Source organism: Lepidochelys kempii, chromosome 3, assembly GCF_965140285.1.
Source record: "Lepidochelys kempii isolate rLepKem1 chromosome 3, rLepKem1.hap1, whole genome shotgun sequence".
NCBI lineage: Eukaryota > Metazoa > Chordata > Testudines > Cheloniidae > Lepidochelys > Lepidochelys kempii.
Genome location: NC_136382.1, coordinates 204,241,479 through 204,266,433, shown reverse-complemented (window position 1 = coordinate 204,266,433; position 24,955 = coordinate 204,241,479). Strand labels below are relative to the sequence as shown.

The window sequence follows — 24,955 nt, the reverse complement described above, 5'->3', positions numbered from 1 at the left end:
GTTTGGCCCATGGGGCCAGATTCTCTGCTACTCCCAGTATCCACGGGTGCAGCAAGGCTGGGAGCTTGTGAAGAAGTCAGAACTGTCCCCAGAATCAGACACACGACTAGGACAGCGCTGGTGAAGTTTAGAGCAACTTCATGGCTGCTCTAGTCTGCACCAGCTGGCTATGGCACCTAAGGGGCTCTCTGCCAGCCAGAGATCTCTGGAGTGCAGTGTACTCCTCTCTAACACCTCTCTAACAGGTGCCCAGGATGCCCTCTATACTAAAGGCTGCAGGGGGAGTAGCATAGGACAATGGAGAGATCTGGCATCTTTGCACCAGCTGGAGCAGGGAAGAGACTCTGGCACACAGCCTGGGAAATCCTAGTTCTGCTGTGCCAACAAGGCCTCGCAAGAATTCCAAGTGAATTGAAACGGCAGCTCCCCCATGCACTAAAGACCTTCCTATTTGGATGACTCCAGGGGAATTATGGGGGCAGTGAGGGAACCCAGCTGTCACTAGACACTTTCAGCAGACAGCGGCATTTTAACACATGGATGAGCAAAGAAAATACCTACTTCTGGAAGGTGAGAAAGGTCAGGTGAGAAGCATCGTCAAATAGCTCCGTCCTCACCCTGCTCAGCGCACGGGAGTCCTGGCAATTCAGTTCTCTCAGCCTGGGCAGAGACTTGAATAGATCCAAATCGAAGCTCTTCAGCTGGGCCATCCTTGCAAGGTGGAGCGACCTAAGGCTGACCAAGTCTTGGGCCCACTCCTGCTGAACTGAAGCAGAGACGACCCAGGTGACTGATATGTGAGCGGAGAACTGCTGAATTTAGGACTGGCCAGTAAGCAGACTGCAGTGGATTGAGTTTTACTGAAAACTGATGCACCTGCTGGTTATAGCAAATGCAAAATAACATGAAATGAAATGAAAAACCTCACCCTGCAGCAGCGGCTCCTGGGGGGCTGGGCCTGGCTCCCTGCTCCGTGTGTTGCAACCTGGCGCACACGGTCACAGCGCTGCTCAGCTGTGGCCTGGCTGCCCTTCTGTCATGATGGGGGGCAGCTGGGCCAAATCAGAATGGCGCTGTGACCCAGGTACCAGCTCACTATGCCCAGAGTGAAGAGCTGGGCCCAGCCCCAGGGCACAGAAGCTGTCACTGCGTGGTGAGTGCCAGGTGGGGTCCAACCCCCAAGGTCCTCTCAGCTCCTAGGGCAGGACTCACCCGCCCCCCCAGCATGGATAAAATGGATAAATCAAAGTAACATGAAATTCCCCAAAAGAAAAATGAAAAAATTATAGAAAAAAATATAAATTTCCCAGGCCTTTAGTTATTTCCCCAGCAGTTTAGCAGCACAGCTGTAAGGCAAAGCGCCCTCACTCAGCGCAGCGCAGTCCTGGATTGACTAGTGACTGGGCTGGAACCTCTGCTAGGGAATGCCTGGATCTGGCTGTATGAGAACAGCAGGTTTATAATTCCCCTTCACACATCCACAGCTACTTTCCTTTGTCTTGCTCAAAGGATTTGAACAATTATCCTTTCACTGAATCTCACCAGGTTGGAATTATTTTACCCATTTGATTGGATGAAATGTTACAGGATCCCAGGAGGGAGAGGGGGGGAGAGAGAGGAAAGACTGTTGTAGAGAGGAGGAGTGGTCTTGTGGCTAAGGGACTAGACTGAGGAAGTTGGGGTGCACTCTGGGCTCTGCCACAGACTCCGAGTCACTGCCTCTCTCTGGGATTCAGCTTCCCCATTTATAAAATGGGGATGATCATCCTCCCATGGTCCTATCTTGTCTATTTAGACTGTAAGCTCTTTGAGGCTGGGCTTGCCTCTTGCTCTGTGGATTGATAATGCCTAACACAACAAAGCCCTGATCTTGGTGGAAGCCTCTCCATGCTGTGCCAATAATAAGAGGAGAAAGTGAAGGGATTAGTAGGGTTTAGCAGTGGGGGAGGAAAGGCAGACGTTAGACAGGCCACTGAAGAACAAGAGAAGGACTTCTGGAAGACTCTGGATAGGAAAAGAGGAGGAAAGGGAGGAGCCCAAGGCTGAGAGCTGGATAATCGGAGAGGATAATGGACGGGGATTGAGGGATTATGAGGACAGATGAGAAATTCTGTTGTGGGCAGGTGTAGTTGCTAGGCTTGTGCTAATAGCTATTTCTCCACCTTCCCCTCTGAAGTCTTGTCTACACAAGAGAATTCCCACCACTGCTGATTGTAACCGACTGGTGGGTGTGTTTTAGAGGTTCCTCCGCTGTGCCTGATCAGTGGAGGATATGAGTCTGTTACAGCCCCAGCTAGTGACCTTTAGCTCAAGCTGTCGCAACTCCTGGTAACAGCTCCGAAGGTCCGCAGTTCTACTGCTGGTAGCTGTGACACTAACAGTGGTTTCACTTCATCAGGTTTGATCAGGCCCCATGTGTACCACAAAAATCTTCAAACTTACTTTTCTTGAGAAAGGTCCCACTCAAGTCAAGCATGTCAATGGTGCTCCTAGCTCTGTTCCCGGTGTCCCCCTTCAACATGTTCATTGCAAAGGCTGACGCGCTAATCCCTCCGCCATTCCCACGCCCGAGCAGAGTGGCAGACAAGTTCAGGAACTGTAGCTGTGGATAACAGGAGAAAGCCAGAGGCTGGAGTTCAGTGATGGGGTTTCCGGCCAGCGACAGCCACTTCAGGTTTGGCAGGTGGGCGGTCTGGCATGATGGCAGAGAGGGCAATTTATTAGTGCTTAGGTCCAGGAACTGGAGGCTACTGAGGGCTCCGGTTCCCCACACAACTTCTTGGATGTGGTTGTGCCTCAAGGAGAGGGCACGCAGCTTTGGGACGTTCACTATCTCCACGCCACTCAGCGCAGGCAACTGGTTGGTGCTGAGGTCTAAGGCCTCCAGTCCCCCAGGCAGGCAGGCAGGGAAGGCTTGCAGGCTGTTGTTGTTCAGATGCAAGTGGGTCCATGTCTTGTTCCTCAGATCCTCACAGGACATGCTGGTAAGATTAACGTTGTTTTCCCAGTGGTCTTGCTGGGCCAACTGGAAAAGAGTTGTGAAATCCCCCAGCGCAGCTGGAGCTGCTCTGTCTGTCAGGTCGGCCGCCGCCTCCCACTCCAGCAGAGAAAGAGCGAGCAGGAGGGAAAACATTCTTTTGCTTTTCAGGGAGGGGGAAACAAAAGAGCAATATAGAGAAGTAAATTAAAGCCCTTTAGGGCTGCCACAAGCTATGTGAAAGCAAAACACTGATAAATGTTTTGCTGGTGCCTGCAGATGGTGGAGGTGATAATTAGAGTCTCTGCTGTAATTAAACTGCCATAAAGATGAGGCATTTGGGAAGGAAGCCTCATCTGAGCATATTTAAAGGTACATAAAACCTTTCATCCCAAAGGCAACCAGCATGTGTCCCAAACTATACCTGTTATTATTTATTAGTTGTATTATCTTTCTAGCACCTAGGAGCCCCACTCATAGACCAGGAACCCATCATGCTAGGTGCTGTACAAACACACATGCAGCACTATCATCTCTGCCTACCTGTGCAGCAGCCAACTTAGGGCTGGTCTACACACGAAAGTTAGGTTGACCCATCTACGTACTTAAGCCAGCCCAAGTCCCCGGTGTAGACAGTGCTTGGTCAATGGAAGAATTCTTCCATTGAACTAGACTACCACCTTTCGGAGAGGTGGATTTGCTACAGCAAGCAGAGAACCCCTTGCATTGCTGTAGTTAGTGTCTACACTACAGCATTGCCGCCATTAGCTCTTTCGAGTGTGGACACACTCTGAGGCTGTAAACTCTTTGGGTCAGGGACCCTCTTTTGGTTCTGTGTTTGTACAGCTCCTAACACAATGGGTTCCTGGGCCGTGACTAGGATGCCTAGGTACTCCCACAATACAAATAAATAATAAAAACAATATGTACACAGCAAGCTACATGAGGGGATAATTTTGGTCAAAGAGAACAGGCAAACATCTCCTCTTATGTGAAGTTCAGTAGGTTCTTTAATCACCATACAGAGCAGACAGGAGCTTGCCTCTAAAGGTCCAAAAGTAAATTGGGTGGTAATCATGTCCACCTTGCCATGGGTTTGTTCTCACATGATGTGGTGCACTGGCAGTGGGGAGGCAGGGCTTGGAAGGTCAGACATGCCCATTGCAAGGTGGCTCTCCTACGAAGTGGCCTGCAGAATGTAAGTGTCGGAATCTTATGGGTTCAAAGAGAATGATCTTGAAGATTTTCAAAAGCCCCCAGGAGATTTAAGAGCACGAGGCCCATTGACTTTTCTTTCAATGCGGCTTGTGGGGAAAAGCAGCTAGGTTCCATTGAAAGTCAGGCCCCTTTGGCAAGGTCTACACTAGGAGTCCTTTGATGGTATAACAATACCAGTATACTGTACTGGCAGAGTGCGAGTGTTACTCCTGGGGGAATTCTGTGCCAAAAAATTTAAAATTCTGCACCAAAAAATTATCTGCGCACAATATTTTAAAATTCTGCATATTTTATTTGTCAAAATAACTCAATATAATCACTCCAGTTTCAATTATTTTGGTAATTTATTTCAAAAGACATAAAAGATGAGGCATTATGTACTTTCAAGTATATAAAAGGTTGTTACAAGAAGGAGGGAGAAAAATTGTTCTCCTTAGCCTGTGAGGATAGGACAAGAAGCAATGGGCTTAAATTGCAGCAAGGGCAGTTTAGGTTGGACATTAGGAAAAACTTCCTGACTGTCAGGATGGTTAAGCATTGGAATAAATTGCTTAGGGAGTGGTGGAATCTTTGTCACTGGAGATTTTTAAGAGCAGGTCAGACAAACACCTGTCAGAGATGGTCTAGATAATACTTAGTCCTGCCATGAATGCAGGGGACTGGACTAGATGACCTCTCAAGTTCCTTCCAGTCCTATGATTCTATGAAAATACCTGTCAACAAGTATGTCTGTAACCCTACAGACAACAAAAAAGATTCAGGAAATGTTTTTTTTGACAAATAGGTTCCTTACTAGGCAAATTAATATAGAACTCTGAATAATGAGTCATTTAAACTACAATACAGAACAGTATTTCCCGCACCCCTCAGACGCAGTGCAAACGCTTGGAGGAGTCAGGGGTAACAGAGGAGCTGAGGAAGAGAGAAATAATTGCTGGGAAGCAGCCTGGGAGTGAACCTGGATGACTTTGAGTGTCGGTGGGAGAAGTATGGAACATGTGTTTTGGAGGGAGGAGGAATTGTTAGAGAGTTGGGGAGCCTCCCCCATGCAGACCCTGGCTGACCCCTAATCTCTCCCATGCACATCTGCCCCTGTCCCCATGTGTCCCAGCACCCCTCTTCCCCCATCTCCATGTGTCCCTGCACCAACACTCAGCCCTCCCTGCGGCCCTACACCTCCCTCCCACCATCCCCATGTGCTCCTGCATCCCCACTCAGCCATCCCTCCTCCCATCCCCATGTGTCCCTGAACCCCCTCCCTGTCCCCATGCATCCCCATGTATTCCTGCACCCCCACTCAGCCACCCCCTGCCCACTTGCACCCCTCACCTCATCCCCATGTGGCCCTGAACCCCCTTTCAGCTACCCCCATTCCAATGTGGACCTGTACCTCCTTGCCTCCCTGGTGTCCCTGCACCCCCCTGTCCCAGTCTGTCCCTCCCACTAGCCCTTCTGAACCCCCAGTCTGTGTGATTCCCCCAGCAGTCCCGTGTGCTCCACTTTGTCTGTCTCCCCATATCCCATGCCTCCTCACCTGGCCCCACAGGCAGGGTGCTATGAGGAACACAGCCTCTCCTCCTCCCTATTGGCAGCTGGCTGTTACAGTGAGCTGTCTGCTCTAGTGCCACAGCAGCCCCTGGTGGGTGAAAGGTGTAACTGCAGCACCTCTCTGGCAGAATATATTTTCTGCAGAGAAAAAAAATCTGCGGGGAACATGAATTCTGCATGTGTGTAGTGGCGAAGAATTCCCCAGGAGTATAGTGTGGACACAGCTTATACCAGCATTGCTGTGTTTTTGCCAGTATAGCCAAGTCTACACTTTGGCTAGCACAGCTACATCGGTCAGGGTTCACACCTCTTCACATCCCTGATCAGCATTGTTATGTTGGCAGAGTTTTGTAGCGTAGCCATTGCCTAAACCACTTCAGGGCTTTTGAAAACCTGTGCTCTTAAATCCCTTGGGCACTTTTGAAACTCTTCCCCTAGATCTGCTTCTAGCCCTTTGATAGTTACACCGCTGCCCCTTTCCCAGGTGGTGGCATGGGCCTTGCAGCAGGTGACTTTCTTGGCAGTAGAGGATTCAGTGTCATGGACTTAAGGGATTTTCCAGCGTCATTGATTTCTTAGAGTGTATGCAGGGGTCCTCATTGCCTTGCACCAAAATGGTCAAAACTCAAGAGGGCCCTTTTCCCCCTGCAGAAAGAGGCCTGTCAGCAAGAAGCTGCTCCCTTGGTCACTCACTGCTTTAGCACACTCTGCTCCCATTCCCTACCTGAGCTCTGGAGCTGTTGACCTGGAAAACCCCCAGCCTCTGAACAGCTTGTCCTGGACCCTGTGACCTAGGTAAGGGGGTTGGGTATTAGTTCTATTTTTGTGCAGCTCTGGTTGGTGCCTGCCCCTCACCAGTCCCCATCCAGAGAAAGGCGAGTGCGTATAAATCTCCTAACCACCATAGCTGTGAGGGGTCCCTTAGGCAAGGCCAGGGCCACGGAAAATTTCCTGCTGAGTACTTGCAGGTGGATGATTCGTAATATGCATCACACTGCCATGTATGCAACACCAGTGGATTCGATCCACTGCCCCCTCCCCGGAGCACTCTGCATCAGAACTGTATGCAGCTCCCAGCCCCGCCCCACTGCATTTCTCCTCGTTTATGCCTGCAGAGCCTGACCAGCCACAGCGAGGAGCACTCTTTGTTCAGCCAGGAGCTGAGGAGCCTGCACCTCAGAAGTGCTCAGCTGCTTGCAGGATCTGGCCTGTCATGAGCATCTCCGGTTACATTTGCCTTCCCCATCCCTCTCCTCTGTTGTGCTTGCTCTCGGTCAGAGCTGGCTGGGTGCGTGTATGCTGCAGCCTTCACCCCTCAGCCCCCACCACAACAGCTGCCAGGCTGCTCCATGAAGTGCAGCTGCCCTCCCTAAATTCCATCTGCTGCCTCCCCAGAGCCCTGTGCACAACACAGCCTGTTCCTTTGCCCTGACATGCAGCCTTCGCCTGGAACAAGTGGGAAGAACTGAACAAAGCGACAGCTGCGATTGCACACGGAGCTAGCTATCTCTGGTACCTATACCCCCCCCCCCCCCAAATTGCCACAGTATCTGAGCAGCTCAGCCTTTAATGTGTTTGTCCTCCCAACCCCCTGTGAGCTAGGCCAGTGCTATTATCCCCATTATACAGGTGGGGAACTGAGGCAGAGAGAGTGCTGTTTTTTGAAGGTGCCTAAAAATGCAGACAGGTGCCTGGTGGGATTTTCTAAAGGGTGTAAGTGGGTTAGGTGTCTAACTCCCATTGGAATTTTTTGTTAAATCAGAGGGAGTTAGGTGACTTTTAGAATCCCATTAGGCACCCAAGTACCTTTAAAAGTCTCACCGTAAGTGACTAGCCCAAGGTCACACAGGTAGTTTGTGGCAGAGTAGGGACTCAAACCCAGGACTCTAACCATTAGATCATCATTCCTGCTCTGCTAGCATCTTGAAGCTGAACGCTCATCCAAACAAGTCTCATTGGCAGGGTGATTCAAGCCCATTACTATGTGGAACACAGAGCTCAATTGTGCTCCCATTATTGCTCTGTTAGGAATGGTTACCGTTCACTGCTGCTGCAGGTCCTGCATTGGGCCAGACATTTTCCAGTCCCGCTTGCCTTCTGTCTGCGACAGGCACGGGGAAATGGGTCTTTATGTCCCCTTTATGCTCCCCATATCAGAGGCCCTGCAAGAGCCTGCTCGGCCCTCAGCCCAAGAGACAGCAGCGTCAGGGTCCTCTGCCTCCAGCCCAGTCCCAGGGCAGCAGAAATGCCACAAGCCCTTGTGGAGCCCAGACCCAGGGGGCCAGGTGGAAAATGGGCCTGTTAGAAACCCAGACGCTCACAGCCAATCCCACCCACTCAGCCTCGCCAGCATGCACATACCTGTCCAGGCCTCCTGCTGGGGTCTGCGCTGCTCTGATTCCCTTGTGCTTGCTTATACACAGGAGTGACTCAGCAGCGTCTGCTCTCTTCCTGCAGCTAGGGGAGAGATCTGGACTAGCCTCACTCCCCTACATGTCAGCTTCCCCACCCTCCCTGGGAGTGGGGAGGGGACAGGCCCACTCTCCTCCCCTTTCCACACACCCAGCTCCCTCACCCTTACCAGCAAGGTGGTGGGAAGATTTCCTAACACCCCCTCCCCAGGCAGGACCAGTCCCTCCCCCTTCAGTCTGAGGGGATGGGGGGGCAGAGCGAGGAAGAACAATTTCTATACCGAGCTCCTCTTCGTCCACCCACGCTGGGGTGGGGGTAGTTATTACGTCTCTTCACTAAAGGGTCAAGGTGAAGAAGGGCCGATGCTGACGCTTGTCTGCTGACACCAGCCCTGAGATTTCTCAAGCAGCAGATAAAGTCACCCCAGCCTGCTTACATTACTCTGCAGGCGCCTGGAGACTAAAAGTGCAAACCCTGGAAACAGCCACACAAAGGCAAGTGGCTTTTAAGAGCAGCCTTACATGGAAGGAGGCCCCAAGCGAATGTCAATACCAAAGTTCTCACCTCAAGTACCATCTCTGGAGGTCTGAGGAACGGGGTGTTTCCCCGCCCCTAACCAGAGAAGGGCATAACCTGTGTTCAGCAGACTGAAGACTTAGGGAGCATGGTTCATTAATTATAAAGTGTCCCAGTTCTGCCCTTAGAGCTGGGGCAAGTCACTTCCCCTGGGTTTCCTCCCTCACCTTTTCGCTGTCTTATCTTGTAAGCGATGGGACTATATGTTTGTACAGTGCCTGGCACACTCGGGGCCTGATCTCAGGCGGGGCCTCTGGGCACTACTGTAATGCAAATAATCATTAGGAGAAGGAGGAAGATGAAGATTTTATAGGAAAGCACACAGACAGCAGGGACAGGAGTCAATAGGGACTGCACCGGAGTGAAAGTGTAAACAAAAGCACAGAACCCTAGGTGCTACTGCAAGCCAAATAATCATCAAAGCTGTCGTTTGTGTTCTCTTTGGAGCCTTTGCTGTCTCAGGAGAGTAACACATCTGTGCATGGCAGACCTGCACAGCCCAAAGACAGGACTTTAATCCATGCACTGCTTTTCCTACAGACCTTGAAAGTATGTGCATACAAGACTTATCTCGGGCCATGTCATTCACTATCTAAGGGGGGCAGCGGCTTTGCAAACTAGCAGAACATCCGAAGAAACAAGATATGGTCTCTTAATGGGACTATTGGAAGCCATTGTGGTTCCCAGGAGACGTACGGATTGTTCCCTTGTAGACTGTGGGGTCAGCTGGTTCAGTTCTAAGCCAAAGCAAAGGGTTTCCCGACCTAGTGCCTGATCCTGCTGCCTTACTCACACAAGCGGCCCCACTGAGGTCTGATCCACACTACAGACCTATATCAGTATAACTGTGTTGCTCACGGGTGTGAAAAATCCACACCCCCGAGCAACGTTGTTATACCGACCTAACACCTCGTGTAGATAGTGGTATGTTGACGGGAGAGCAATGGGAAGCTCTCCTGTCAGCATAAAGCGTCTTCATGTAGACTTGCCCTCAGTTCTGAGGGACTGCTCACCTGACTGTGTATCCTGGGCTCCTGCTAACAACATGGTAGGAAACTATCCGTGGCTTCAGCTGTTCTGTACCTGCCCCAGTTAGTTGATTCAATTACCACTTAAAGTGGGATTAGCCAAAGCGCTCATTATGGGAGCTGAGTTAGGCCAGTGCTCAGAGCTCATGAAAACTCCACCCTCAAAGCATTAAATGCTACTTTTCTTTGGACTTCCCTCATCTCCAGACTAACTCATGACAGGGTGATGCACTCTCTTTGCCTTGAGCCAGGAAGTCCTGCGGGAGCATTTGCTACTGCGAGCTTGGTACTTATGGGCAATGTATCTTCATGGGAAAATGGACTAATCACACTCTTAAAAGGCTGCCCAACTAAACTCTGAGCCAAACTCTGCCCTCACTTTTCACTCAGTCAGCCCCAGTGATTTCACCCCAGGAGTCAAACCAGGCAGCCTTTGGAGAGTTGAAAAGACAGCATGGTAACTAGCAACGGGGCCATTCGGTTCAAGCAGGGTGAAAATCAACATAATCTTGCCCCTTATGGGCCTGACCTTGAAAAGTGCTGAGCACACACAACTCCTGCTAACGTCAGTGGGTGTTGCAAGGTGCTCAGCCCCTTGCCTGGGCCCAATTCAGAAAGACACCGAGCATGTTCTGTAAGGTGCTGAGCGCTCTTGCAGGATCAGGTCCTGCCTTTCTTCCTCCTCTATTCTCCCCAGCCGTTGTCTGCATTTTGGATGGTCAGCTCTCCAGGGAACGGACTACGCCTTTCCACAGGTTAGTACAGTGCCTAGCACAATGGAGACCTGATCTGACTAGTAATAAATAGCCACGGTCATACGGATGAAGGCTCCTAGGGGTAGATAGTGTTGCCACCACCCTATTTTGAATCACACACACATTGCCATCTGCTGTAAACAGGCGGTAAGCTCTGCTGTGTGTCAGTTTCATCCACCTGCTTTCATCCACACATCACCAGCCTCGGCTGTTTCTTTAACTTTTTTATTTTCTCCTCTCTCCATCTCTACCAAGGCTTCTTGTGGCAAGGCAAAGGGAATGGCCAGGATCTCAGTTCGGGCATGTGTTTGGATCAGGCAGTTTTGCACAGACTGCATATGTGGTTGGGTTTTGAAATCTAAAACAGATCCCACCTCGGCTTCTCCCTTGATCTGAGTCAAAGCCTCTGACTGTCCGAGCTGGAATGTTAAGGATGAGGCCTGCATTCCTTAATGACACAGTGAGATAAGCCGAAGCTAGGAGGGAGCAATAGAAAGAGATGGTACCAGGTTGTAAAGGCTCTGGCGCTGAGTGTTTCCCCACCAGGAAGGCAAAGAATTCTTAAAAGGAACCTAACAATGGAAGTATCTAAAAAACTGGAGAATTTCATCAAAAGCCAATAAAAGAGGAAACATTTTTGGATAGGCCAATCAAACCCCAGAGTGAGCACAAGTTAATTCTTCTCCTACAAGGAATATAAAAGCAAGAACACGTTTATTTAGCCTGTGGGCTAAACAAGCCTATGGTCTGTGCACTGCATGCTATTTGTTGTACACATGTATTATAGGTCAGGACCCCATTCCGAAATCAGTGGTAAATCTCTTTCGTGGAATTCCTTGGGAGTTGGAGCAGGCCCCAGCTATGCAAGACATGTGTAATGTTTTACCCTGATCTGATTTTGCTTTGTGACATACAGAATAGGGTGGCAACAATGGACTATTATTTAGAGCCCAAATATTCATTTCATAATTAATTTTGTTTTCGTCTAGACAATACCTCTGACTCTGAATGCAAAAATCTTATTTCCATGGAGTTTCCCTTTAAATTCAGGGTAGGGACTTTGTAGGCACTTTTGGTGCTATGTAAACAACTCATCTAACTAGAAGGGTTTGATCCTGCAGCCATTACTCCCTTGCGTAAACCAGCTGGTATCCACAAGCAAACACTGACTTCAGCAGGGTTTTTGTATGAGTAAGGCAAGCAGGCTGTGGCGCACAGTAACTGAAATGCCAAGTCACACAAAGGGCTGGTTCGTGGGGTCTAGCAAAGCAGCACTTGGCTCAGCGTGGGTGGCAATGCAAAAGGTGGCTTTGAGCTGCAGTTGGCCCAATCCTGGGGCTGCTCATCATGGGGTGTGAGTTAGAGCAGGCCATATTAGCTGCCCAGAGCTATTACAAGGGCTTGGAATAGTGGGTCATGATCGGGGCACCGGAACAGGGTGTGTGTGTGTCAGTGGGCCATGCCCCCCCACTTTTTACTGGCCATAAGGGTGAGTGACGGGGAGGGGTGGAGAGGAGCAAGCGGGGAGGGGGGAAAAGGCAGAATGGGAGCAGGGCCTCGGGGGAAGCGGTGGTGAGGCGGTTGAGGCTCAGGGAGAAGTAGGGGTCTGAGGATGGGGCTTCAGGGGAATGGGTGGCACAAGGGCAGGGGTTCGGGGAGAAGGGGCGGTGCAGGAGCAGGGCCTTGGGGGCAGCACCACAGTTCAGGCGCCTGTGTCCCCCACCCCCCACTTTTAGGGCACTTCCGCCACTCCTGGTCATGCTCCCTCATACTGCTGGTGTGACAGACGCTCGCTCTATTTGCCCCATGCACCAGGGACTGAACCAGGGCTAAAAGCATTAGCTCGAGCTGTAGCAGCTAAAGAGCTAAAACACTCCAGCAGGCGCCTGTCACAGACTCATGCCCTCTATGGACGGTCACAGCAGGGACCTTTAACACACATGCACTTGCAGGAAGTAGAACTGAGGGGATTTTCACCTGGCTTAAGGGCAGCTTTTTTCTGGCAAAGCAATAGCCCCAGTGCACCCGAGACTCAGGGCCTGGCTACACAAAGCATCTCAGCCCCTGGGGGAAGCTCTGACCGAGATACCGGAAACTCGTGAAGAGCCTCTCCTGCCGTTTAATTTGCTTTTGAGGCAAGGTGTCCCACACAGCAGCATTGCAAGAGGGGACTGGAGAAGCAAGGAAGCTTTTTGACGAAGACGTGAAAGCACAAGTGGCAGAGCTCTACGTGCCACCCGGGCAGCACTACGCTATTTCGTGTTCCGCGAGAATGCCTGGGGTCAGGCTGAGAATTCACAAGCACCTGATCCGATTTAACTGGTGTCTCAGGGACAGCAACTCCCCTTTGAAAGGTCACCTGCTCTTCCATTTTCTAATTATGAAGAAGTGAAAATGTTGGGCTGTGTTACTGCTTGGACAGGACTTTGAGACCTCCAGGGAAAGCACAAGGGGCTGCCTGTAGCGATACCTGGTATCCTTCCTTCTCAGGACCTTCCTGCTTTGCAGCGTAACTGCACCAATGCAAGTCCCTACTGTAGACGCACTAAGTTCCTTGTACCGCTTGGCGCTGGCTGCTTGTAAACCAAGGTAAGACCCTCGTGAGTAAGATCCCAGAATAGACAAGCCCTGAGTCAGTCATGAACCGATGCCCCAGCAAGGTCCTAGAGGGTGTGGTGCTGTTGGAAGTACCAGCTTTTGGACAATAGGGGGAAAAAAAATGGAGGTCTGGAATACCTGTGGTCACTATGGAGGCTATGGCGCTTTTGTAACAGTAGGGGCAGCATATTGCTTGTCAAATCAGCTGTGGGTGCAGAGAAAAATATTGGCAATGTGTCCCTCGATAAACACATCACAGAGGCGGTGGACAATATTCCATACAGGGGGATGAGACTCAAGCTGGCAAAGACCAGGAGGTAGAGGAGGGGTGGCCAACCTGAGCCTGAGAAGGAGCCAAAATTTACCAATCTACGTTGCCAAAGAGCCACAGTAATACATCAGCAGCCCCCTCCCCCATAACAGCCTCCTGACCACCAGCAGCCCAGCCGATCAGCGCCTCCCCCTCCCTTCCTGCACCTCCTGATCAGCTGTTTTGTGGCATGCAGGAGGCTGGGTGGGGGAGGAGCGAGGGCACGGCCAGCTGAGGGGTGCAGTGGGGGCAGGGCCTGTGGCAGAGCCAGGGGTTGAGCAGTGAGCATCCCCCCCGGCACACTGGAAAGTTGGCACCTGTAGCTCCAGCCCCGGAGTCGGTGCCTAGACAAGGAGCCGCATGTTAACCTCTGAAGAGCCGCGTGGGGCTCCGGAGCCGCAGGTTGGCCACCCCTGAGGTGAGGAATCTTTAGCGTGACCCTTCTAACTCACTTCGGAGTGATGTCAATGGGCTGTACGGGGTACCATTTCCAGCACTCCTTGGGCGGGAGGATGGTTGGCACGCTGCTAGGCTTCTGAGAGTTCACGACTATAAAGGAAAACCAGGGGAAAGACGTCCTCCAGGCTCCTGGATGAGTATATAGGGCCATCCTCCCTGCACCAGCAGGACACCATTGTTTGAAGGGTAGCAAAGATTAGCATGAGCGCAAAACAATGGAAGTTAAAGATACCGCGTGTTCGATACACAATCCCAGCGACAGCCTTCCTTGAATACAAAAGTGTGTCTTTATTTAAGGGCTGGAACAGCAAAAATGTGTTTCACGCCAGGCTAGAGTGGGAAACATTTCAAAATCTTACTGCACGAACATTCATATATACACAGCATACCACGTGGTTCCCTCCTGCTGCCGGCAGCTCTAGCATGCTGTGGGGTGTAGGCAGAACTCCCCATGGCATGAAGCAAAGGTAGACTTCTTCAAAATCAACAGCTTAACACAGCCTGTACCTTGGATTGCAAGATCAGTTCATGCTGCCTCTCTCTGATCTCACAGTGTCGCCTAGTGGGTAGAGCACTGGACAAGGACTAAAGTGCCCACGGTTCTGTTCCTGGCTCTGCCATGGTCCTGCTGGACAACCTTGGGCAAGTCACTTCACTTCCCCTGGACCTCAGTTTCCCCATCTGTAAAATGGGGATAATGACACTGACCTTCTTTGTAAAGGGCTTTGAGATCTACTGATGAAAAGAACTACTTACTACTGTTGTTAGCAGCTCCCGAGCAGGCACTAAGTAGCATAGAAGGCTTTGTATGGTCCCTCTGCACCACGAGTGAATTTCACTAGTAGAACACCATTGGGTCTAACTCTTCCCACAGAAGGCTAAAGAAAGGGGAACAGCGCTGCTATAAGAAGAGGGAATGCTCCCCTTCCTCTCCCTGGCTTGGGTTTGTGGTGCTCCTCCACAGCTCCTCCTCCAATCCACTTGAACCCTCATGCGCATACACCGGTATGCATCAGGAATAACTCCACTGCAGCCAACAGAGAGACTGGAGTAAAACCAGACCCAGTGAGAGAAGAATCAGGCCCGACGACAGCCCAAACAAACAACACCTAGCAGTGATTCTGTAGTGACAAATTCAGCATCTCAGGATGCATGAAATCTTGGGGGTGTGGAAGTAACCCACGTACTGGGTGCCGTACTTCCTTAAGTGCATCCATGCCATTTAACTTGTCAGCATTTTATGACTGTACCTGGATTACCCTGTCCAGGGATCGAGCACTTTGCTAACAGTTGAGCACTACAGGCCTGAGCCAAACCCCACTGAAGACAATGGGAGTCTCACCATTAACTCCAGTGGACCTATTTTGTTTTGCAGTTGTGAAGTGTGTATCTTGAAACCCAAGTCCAAAGGATTCAGCATTACAGATTTTAGTATCAACGTTCCCACAGATAATTCAGGTCTCAAGTAGATAATGGCATGTAATCACTTTTGCCCAGAATTTAATGCCACGTTCATAAAATAGCGAGGAAGCACATTTACAGGCCTTTGTAAAGTGTTAATAATGGAGAAATAGCTATTAAAACAATTATTTTAACATCAAAATGAAAATATTCCCCAAAACACTAATGTTTCAGTGCCAAGGTTAATACCTGTGCTTGACTTTATGCACAGGAGTTGTCCCTTTGACTTCAGTGTGACTTCGTGCCTGTGAATAGTCCAACAACAGCAAAAAGTGTTTGCAGGACTGGGTCCTTAACTGATCCTCAGAGCTTGATAGTTCCATGTGCAAGACAGATCACAGAGTACTGAAAGGACCATCCTATGTATATGATAGGTAGTATTTTGTTCCAGTAATATAGCTTTCAAATGTATATTCATGTAGCCTTAGCTCTATTAATCCTGAGATAACCTAGAAAATGGGAAATCAATGGCAGTTGCACCAGTGTAACAGAGAACAGGACGTGTATCCCAATATCCTCAAATTCCTTGTTCAGGATGCTAAAATAGGTCATCTACGTTAAACAGGAAAGAATGGGAAATGTCCATCAACAAATCAAGATAAAGTGAACCTTTGGTGAAATCTTCACGTAGCACGAAAACAACCAACCAAAGAAGTCTTATTTCCCTAATGTTGATCAAGAGTCACCTTATCCCATCCCTCTGACACAGGATAAGTACACGGTCTGCTATTCCATCAGCCAACAGAAGTAACAGTATAAGAGAGAAAATCTTATATATTGTCTGCTCCTTTTTGCCAGCAAACAAACATGTTGCTTCACCTCATTCCTGTCCTCCAGTTAATTTATGGAACAGATCTTCATCCAGTGTTTCATTTTGGTCTTTGGAACGAGTGGACAGGAAGATGTAACCTCCAATGTATTCATGGACAACCTTGCAATCTGCACTCAGGCACGTGAAAGCAATGGACACATTCTGATCAAACTCAATTGCAACCTAAAGAGAAAATGAACAGCAAAAACCAGTAATGAAAATAAACAAGATCACCTCTGTACCAGTGATCACGTGAATCTTTAGAATAGACGAAGCCCAATAAATACCTGTTGGTCTATAAATGCCTAAATAAATAAATAAATAGCTGGCATTGCTAAAAAGAGTAGTGTGGGAAAAGGATTTCTGAATTTTCAGTAAGCCCTTTTTCCCCAATCTGTTCAGTTAGGGCCCTCTTGTGGTCAAATCTCCCTTACTGTTTTTACAGCCAAAACAATAAGCCATTTCACTGATCACACTAAGGTAGCTGGGGAAGTTCCTAGCTTTTAAACAGATCAGTGGGAATGTTGCAAAGAACAGGAACGACCCTACTTTGAGTCTGTATGCAAACAAGTTAAAGAACGTTACTATTTAATTATTGTTCAGGATGTCATGTGCTGAATCCAAGTGTGATTTGGGGGCTAGAATTCTAGTTGTACAAAGCCCCAAAAGCCAGCTGAGCTGGCTTTTGGGCAATTCTGCCTCCTTGTGATCCTGGTATAGCAGCTCCTCACCACACCCTCCCAGACCCTGGCACACAAGGGGCATTCTTGGGGGATAGCTGGAGCTTCTCACACTTCTGTTATCCCTGGCTTCTGGAAAGGCCCTTGGGTCTAAGGGGAGCCAGGTGTAAGCTAGAGCAGGGGCTTTCAACTTTTTTCTCTCTGAGGTCCCCCCAACATGCCATAAAAACTCTATGGCCCACCTGTGCCACAACAACTGTTTTTCTGCATGTAAGTTGCTCAGGTATTGGCTTCAGCCCTGGGTGGCAGGTCTCGGGGACCCGGGTTTGAGCCCCATGTGGTGGGGCTTCAGCTTACTGCCCTGGGCCCAAGCAAGCCTAATACTGGCCCTGCTTAACAGACCCCCTGAAACCTGCTTGCAGTCAGGGGGCCCTGGACCCTGGTTGAGACCCACTGAGACAGAGCAGCCTGAAGGCTGCTCTGACTTATGTCAGGCTTCAGGCTACTCTCTGGCCCCCGAATCTAGGATTCACAAAAGGTGTCTTAAAGCCACCTTTACCCTCCAATTACCAAATCGTACACTGAGCAAAGCTTGGCTGGACCAAGGAAGCTGAGCGTCTTTGTAAAAATGACATTGGGGCGCTCCATATTTACCCTCTCTCAGCGACTTATGCATTGAAGTAGCAGAGCTTGAAGATTATTTCCATGTTATCCCTGCAAACTCAGCCTGGGATCTGAGTGTCAAGTTGGGTTCTTTCTGCATCTCACATCATTCCCAGAAATCAAGATTCTGCCTCTGGAGTTTAGAGAATGATGGGTCAGACAGACTGTAATCCCAGCTGACTCTGCTATCACTTTACTGGTAAAGCATTAAAAACACATTGGAAGCCGATTCTGCTCTTGAGTTCACCTGTACCATCCCAATGAAATCAGGGGCAGAATTTAACTGAGGGCTGAATTTGTCCCCTTTCTAGTCAGTTACAATGAGCAGATCTGATTTAGGCATAAAGGGAGCAGATATGTTAAACAGGTGCCATTTTTGCATTTTTCTGATTGTGCTTTAAATCTGAGTTTTCAGTCTCTGCCTTTTTAAAAAAAACAGTATAATACCTATGTTGTATGTAGTGTCGTCGTAGCCGTGACAGTCCCAGGATATTAGAAAGACAAAGTAGGTACGGTAATCTCTTTTATTGGACCAACTTCTATTGGTGAGAATGTAGCCTGATCTGTAGATTCTTGTATTAATTATACTGATTACTTAAGAATGCCCAGTTATCACTTTGAGGGTTGACAGGTTCTTGTCCCAAGATCAGGCCCAGTGTTATTAAAATTACTGTAGAGGTGGGAACCCTGATGTGCACAGTTGCAACACTCACACTATAGGAAAACTTCTGCACTTACAATAGTTTGTTAATACATTTAGCACAGTCACAAACACCCCAACTCAGTAAAGGTAGATAGAGCTACTACAGAATGTCCATCTGCACATCCATATACTCACACCATCTCCTGCAGAACAACCTGAAATGTGAGCCATTATTTTCCTCATCACCAGTGGCCATCATTCTGGCCCCTTCCAAAGACTATGTCTCTCTCCTACCATCCGAAGGCTGGGATACAACTTGTATAATATGGTACGCTGATGCCACTATGTCTAACGCCTATTCAGCAGGGGTTTCTCCCCTCTTCCTTATTTGTATTTCCTCACCCTATTAACGTTGAGGTGCCCTTCTCCTATATGTTAGTACATCAGTGATCTCAACTTATCATCATATATGTTAATTCCTTGCCATGGCACTCTTGTGGGCAGTCATCTGCAGATGTTAACTCATGTTCCTGTGGTTGACTGTGTCGTTATGAGCAGAATTTCCCCTTATACACTCTATTCCCAGTTCCTCAAAACTTGGAGGTTACAATTGGGCCATTTATCTGTGCCTAAGTTCATAGCTTCAGCACTTAGCATAAGGCTTGAGGCCAAATGTCTTACAGGGTACAGGCCTGTAAGTTCCTTGCATGGCTGCTGAATATAATAAAGGCAGAATATAATGAAGACAAGGCAGTGAATAAAATAAAGGCAAACTAGTCCTATGGGCTACAAGACAGACAAGATTTCAAGCTTCAAAGAGCTCTGTGTGGCTCAAAAGCTTGTCTCTCTCACCAACAGAAGTTGGTCCAATACCTCACCCATCTTATCTCGCTAGTCACACAAATGGATTATTTAATAAACCGTGATATCAGGCTAGTTTTGGGCTTTAAAAAATGATCTGGTGAAAGCATCTTCAGGAGATTGAAATGTAGGAATTGGACATGAAAAGCTGTTCTGATTTTACCTGACGTATTTCCCAGTTCACATTCCACTGCTTCATACTGGAGAATCTCCATGTTGTGATAGGATCCCCAGTGGCTGCATCGATCCTAATCAGCCTGTTATAGGAAACTCCCAGCAGATCATCCTTCTTGCTTCCTTTAAACCTGGGGCGGGGGTGGGGGGGTGAAAGCAGATTCATTTTGCAGCATGTTTCCCTAGTGAGATATTTCACCTGTTCCTTATGCAAGTGTGGCAAAAAGGGGGAGGAGGCTTCTGCTGCCTTTGCACAGGTCAGCCGCAAGGTGAGCGCCCAGAGGCAGCCTGTACAACGCAGGAGGTTGGAGCAGTAACGGGCTTGAATCAAACCCGCTGATCACAACATCCTGGAACTTGGGAAAGTTTGGCTCCTTCTCTGCTGCAGTGCGTGGCACAAGGCAGGCAAGAATATGGCTTGGTAAAATATGGCAGTGGCTATGAAAATACAGCAGAAGAATGTATTCACATGAGAATGTAGCTATTCAGCCACCAACATTTTAGGGAAATAAAGGAGGACTGTATGAAAAACACAGGGAAAAAAGCTTATTTTAAGGGATGTGTAAGAGTGCTGGCCTGTAAACACAGGCATGGCTGGCACATCTTTATTATTATTGTTATGATTTATCTTGTGGTAGCACATTGGCACCCCAATCATGGACCAGGACCCCATTGTGCTAAATGTTATACAAACACAGAACAAAAATGTAATCCCGGTTCCAAAGAAACTGATACAGGGACATAGCCCCTTTAAGCCTGGGGGCTGCTGGGAGTTGTAGTTTCCACACAGATCACATGATGGCAGGGCGGGTCCATTGACAGTGTCATGTGACACCTGCAGGAGACTATATAAAGTAATGCTCCTGCCTCACTCTGGAGATGAGTATTTGAGGTAAGACTAAGTAAAGTCCTTCCATGGGAACTTGGCAAGGGGCCTAGGAGATAGCTAGGAAAAGCATTTCCTTCCCCCCACCCCACTTGCTGAAAGCTGGAAAGGCCTCTTTAGCACTTGGAAGTGTTTTGTGTTACTTTGATTCTATTTTGGAATCTCGTCTAAGATGACAAAGCTGGCCCTGTGTGAAAGGACTTGAACCAGATCAGAATGTGTGTGTGTGTGTGTGTGAGAGATATCTGCCTATCAGTTTACAGGACATCATTGCACAAATATGTTATCTATTCTACAAAATCATTCAGTTGTATCACAGTTTAGGACCTTTTGCAGCATTGTTGATGAAACATGGGACAAAGTGCATCCTAAATTGTCTTTATACAAGACAGAAGGCACAAAATAAGGGATGTGCCTTATAGGTTTTTTTTTTGTTTGTTTTGCTCTGTAAATTTTGCTGAACTTTTTGGAGAGAGCAATTGTGACTCAATGGTCTAAATTCTGCCCTCAGGTTCACCTGTATATCCCTACTGAAACCTTAGGAAGACCCAGTAGAGCAGCATGAGATGGATGCTGCAAGGCAATAGCTAAGAGCAGAATTGGACCCTATTTGTTCAGGCCCAGCTTCCAGCTGAGGGCAGGTCTACACTATCGGGCTAAGTCGACCTAAGTTACGCAACTCCAGCTATGTGACTAATGTAGCTGAAGTCAACATAGCTTAGGTCGACTTATTGCGGTGTCTACACCACACTGGGTCAACGGGAGAAACTCTCTTGTTGACTTACCTTATGCTTCTCGTTCTGGTGGAGTACCGGAGTCAACGGGAGAGTGATCGGCGGTCAATTTAGCGGGTCTTCACTAGACCCGCTAAATCGACTCCCAGTGGATCGATCACCACATGTTGATCCCCCGGTAAGTGGAGACAAGCCCTGAGATATGGAGGAGCTGACAGTTTGCTTTCTGAATGCATATCATACGTAATGAATTGCCAAAACAGGTGTGATGCTTAAAAGAAATGCAGTGTTGCATCTAGTGCTAATGGGAAAGAGCAGGAGTGATGAAATGCAATGCATAGTTGAGAACACGGAGAAGGAAATGGTGCTTTTCCATCTTTGAGTCTATATGAGTGATAAGTCTAGTTTATTCCTCCGGGTACCTTACTTCAGTCAAAACTCATCATGTTTTGTACAATGCAAACACAATGGGGCGTAACAAGGCTCCTAAGTGCTACCACCTAATAAATAGTAATATTTCTATTACCGTAACGCATAGGAGCCCTTGTCCTAGGCCAGAACCTCATTGTGCTTGGAGCTGTACAAACCCAGAATAAAGCTGGTCCTAAAACAGCATGCAGGTTTCCAGAATTTAAGATGGGTCCTTAAAAAAAAAAAAGTGTAAGATAGTGTTCTGAGACCTGAGATTCAAAGGAGTCTCTGACAATCACTGACCAGGAAAATAGCAGGGCAGTCTGACATCATTACCTTACAATGTAGTATGTTAAACCGAACTCAGGGAGGGACTGCCACGCCTGTATAAAACGCAACTTGGCTTCCACTAGCGGCATCCGTGCCACGTTTTGGTGGGCTTCCAGAATGCGGGCGGCCAACTGAGAGAGACAGGGAGAGAGGAAGGAGTTCAGCGGGTGGAGGACTACTGTACAAAAATGTCCTTTGTTTTCTTTAAATAAAATAGTGTCTGCTCCAGGGCCATGTTCAGACACAAATGGTTCAGGATGAAGTAGTCACTGTCCTAAGTAAACAAGGTGCTGTATTCACTCAGGGACAGATCCTGACCTGTGGCCTTGTTCTCCTCAGCGCAGATCAGGAGAGACTGGGGCATAAAGATACCTGCCTGATCCTCATTTTCTGCTGTGCTGGACTCCAGCATAAAGCAGAGCAACCTCAGGGCTGCTCTATTTTATGTTTGCTGCCCACCTCCCCTAAGGATCATTTCACAGCTGGAGACTGCCGGGATGTTAGGAGGCCCTGGCCACATCCCCTGCACTGCAGGCCAGGTGTCAGGCGGTATAGGAGCTCCTACGGTGGCCCATTGCCACCCAAGGATTCCTCTAGGCATGCGGGAGCTTTGTGAAGCCAGACCTAATGAATTTATGACTGCTCTACCTTGCCTGATTGGTGCAGAGCAGCGGGCGTGCATGGAGGGAATCAAGTGACAGCACAGGAAGAGCTTTTAGCTTCCAAGCTGCACATTCAGGACAATATGGCGCTCCGATCCCAGCTAGCCTGGGGCGACGGCTCATTCCAGCACCCTGTGCTGCCTCAGGCTAGCGATTCTTTGGCTGGCTCGTTTCTGGTTCTCATCCTACATCCTTGTTTTGGCCCGGCGCACTTCCCTGTTTCTGCTTTGCGCTGGGTCCACTTGTGGCTGCTACCCCGACTTGCCCTGCAGAAGCTCATGGCGTGGAAACTGCATTGCCGTGCGCAGAGTCACTCTGGAGCCATGCTGCTGGAATGCTAAATATGCTGCCCAGGAGCCCTGCAGAGTGCTGGGGAAATGGACCCCGCTCACCTGCTGGGGTAGGCAGATCAGGTTGAAAGCGAATGAGAGAAGCAAGCTCCTTTATGACACCAGGCCGTTGTTACATTTGGTACTCATTCATGCCCATTGCAGTCACTGCACTTAGCCTCACTCGTGCAATCTAGTGACAAGTACATCGGTGCAAACAAAGGTGCTCTTTGCTAGGGAGCAGATTTACCACGCGGATTCCTGATCTAATGCCAGGGCTGGGCTCTGGAAGCCTATGAGGCCTGCAGCGGGGGCCCCTCTGAGTCTGTGGCCCTGTAAAAGGAGAAAACCCTACGGAGAGAGCTGAGTTGCAGGTAGCTCGGCTATCTGGCTTTGGAGAGGAGCCTGCTGATAAGTTGTGGGAGGAATGGGCTGACTTGATTTGTTACATGCAACAATTCGTTACTCGACAATTGTAACTTGATCAATTCAAACCCACTGAGTGACAAACTGGTACAACTTCGGGGGTGGGGTGGGGTGTAGAGATTCCTGGCAAACTTTTTTCCAGTCCTCCCCAAATTTTTGAGGCTTCAAAACTTCTCCTGTTTTGAAACAGGACGAAACTGAGCCCTTTTTAAATGAAAAACGAGAGAGAGAGATCAACCCTCCACCCTAGAATAGCCAAGAGGTTCAAGTCCCTGGGCTGCCTCAAGCAAAGCACAGCCTTAAACCTGGGTCTCCCACCTACATCCCAGGCAAGTGCTCTAACCACTGGACTATTGGCTGTTCTGGGAGGTGGTGTTTGCAAGTACGTACATACATATCTTCTGGTGCCTCCTCCCCCGACCTAAGAAACCTTCTCGCCAAAACAGACCCTGTCCCGTGAACTTTTTCTGTTTCAGAGAACTGGCTTTTTCCAACAAAAAACAGTTTAGCCAAAACATTTCCTGACCAGCTCTGCTAGGGGTTGGGGCACCACGGGAGGTTTCCCCCCTCCTTTCCCAGTCTAGGGGGCTAGTGGAGGACCCTACCTACCTAAGGTACAGACAACCCCGTCCCTGGTGCATCCTTCTGGGGTGCCAGCACCATCAATAGGAGGTGGCCGCTGGCTTTGGAGCCAGAGGGGTGGCTGCAGGGGGCTTCCTGGGAGAAAGCAAGTGTTGAGAGCTTGTCGCTGTGTTTGTTTTAAAGAGACAGGCCTCTCATTCAACCCCGAGGAGGAGAATTATTGTTGTAAGATATTCCTGGCTGTGGCCAGGAGCCCCTTGAGAAGTTTCCCAGCACTGTTCTGAGCCAGTCCGACCCTGGGCTCCACCCCACAGCGTATCAGGAGCCTGTCACCTCTCCTTTCCCAGGGGCCAGCGTAACCCTGATGACGCCAGCCGTACCTGTTTGGACTTGTATTTTTTGGCATATCGTGGTGAGACAAAGCGTTCCGGTTTCATGTCCACGCTCTCTGGATCGGAGACCGCCTGCGGAGATGTGGTCCGGTTCTTCATCCTCAAGAATGAAAGGATTTTATGCACCTCGGGCTGGTAAGAGCTGTCTGCCATTGTTTTGCCTTTCGCAGCTAAGACACAAGCAGCCATCCAGCATGCATATTGATTCTCCTGCAATAAAAACCCAATCGTTTGCAATTACTGGCCAAATTCTTGCTGTTTGTTGCTCACAAGCCGTTCATTATGATCATTCAACACCCAAAATTCAAGCTATGTCGATTAGTTTTGTTTGGACAATGCTGCTCTCTGATTGAGTTAGTGTAACTCAACTCAGACAATTAAGTTTGCGAGTTCCAAAGCGGCTTCCCTGGAATATTCTGATGTTTATTTGAAATCAGCTGTTAATATTCTGGCTTGGTAGAACATTCACACAGGGCCTGACTTTGAGAAACACCTAGCATATGTAGTTCCCACTGGCTTCAGTAGCAACTGTGGGTGCTCAGCATATCTGACCCACAGGCATAAACAGAGCAGAAGCAAATTCAATATTTTATCCAAGTGAATATTTGTGGGAAGCCATTTGATACATTCTCCTGGCTCCAGCAATGGCTACTGAGCCTAGTGAGTAAAATAAAATGCTTTGGAATAGAGCCGGGGGGAGAGATATTTTCCATGGAACTTTTTTTTGTGACCAGAATGAAAATTTTCACAAAGAATCTTCATTTGGGTCAAGGTGACAAATTTCAGTAAAATAAAATTCAAAGAGAGTGTGTGTGTGTGTGTGTGTAAAAATCACTCTTATTTTTCGACTATCCTTCCCATTGCTCGTTTTTCCAGTGGGAAAACGTGAGGGGAAAAAAAGAAAAAAGTGTCTGAAAAATTCAAACAAAACATTTTCATTTATTTTGAAATTTTTCACCGTGTGCATACTTGTTTCAAACGGCTCTGCATGTGACGACATGAATGAACTCTGTTTTCTTGTTACTTTAT

The 24,955-nt window shown here is 48.7% G+C and overlaps 2 protein-coding genes and 1 long non-coding RNA gene across 7 annotated transcripts in view; 1 reads left to right on the top strand and 2 right to left on the bottom strand.

The window, feature by feature from the left end:
- The window catches only part of LRRN4 (leucine rich repeat neuronal 4), a 14,466-nt gene extending 6,247 nt beyond the window's left edge, over positions 1 to 8,219 (bottom strand). Inside the window, exons 1-3 of one of the 2 annotated variants that reach the window (XM_073339679.1) lie at positions 8,105 to 8,219; positions 2,443 to 3,140; positions 562 to 766 (exon numbers count right to left, since the gene is read on the bottom strand). In XM_073339679.1, the coding sequence (XP_073195780.1) occupies positions 562 to 766; positions 2,443 to 3,133 (896 nt within the window). In that variant the 5' untranslated portion in view covers positions 3,134 to 3,140; positions 8,105 to 8,219. Of the gene's footprint in view, positions 1 to 561; positions 767 to 2,442; positions 3,141 to 6,467; positions 6,508 to 8,104 lie in introns of those variants that run through there. The other variant, XM_073339678.2, reaches the window with a different exon arrangement.
- Positions 1 to 24,955, top strand: part of LOC144930440 (uncharacterized) — a 27,305-nt gene extending 2,350 nt beyond the window's left edge. Inside the window, exon 3 of the long non-coding RNA XR_013635625.1 lies at positions 23,882 to 24,955. This is a non-coding gene — a long non-coding RNA (uncharacterized LOC144930440). The remainder of the gene's footprint in view (positions 1 to 23,881) is intronic.
- The window catches only part of FERMT1 (FERM domain containing kindlin 1), a 39,673-nt gene continuing 28,880 nt past the window's right edge, over positions 14,163 to 24,955 (bottom strand). For 3 of the 4 annotated variants that reach the window (XM_073339685.2, XM_073339681.2, XM_073339683.2), the window contains exons 12-15: positions 23,915 to 24,136; positions 21,542 to 21,666; positions 19,164 to 19,305; positions 14,163 to 16,336 (exon numbers count right to left, since the gene is read on the bottom strand). In XM_073339685.2, the coding sequence (XP_073195786.2) occupies positions 16,163 to 16,336; positions 19,164 to 19,305; positions 21,542 to 21,666; positions 23,915 to 24,136 (663 nt within the window). In that variant the 3' untranslated portion in view covers positions 14,163 to 16,162. Of the gene's footprint in view, positions 17,630 to 19,163; positions 19,306 to 21,541; positions 21,667 to 23,914; positions 24,137 to 24,955 lie in introns of all 4 variants that reach the window. The other variant, XM_073339684.2, reaches the window with a different exon arrangement.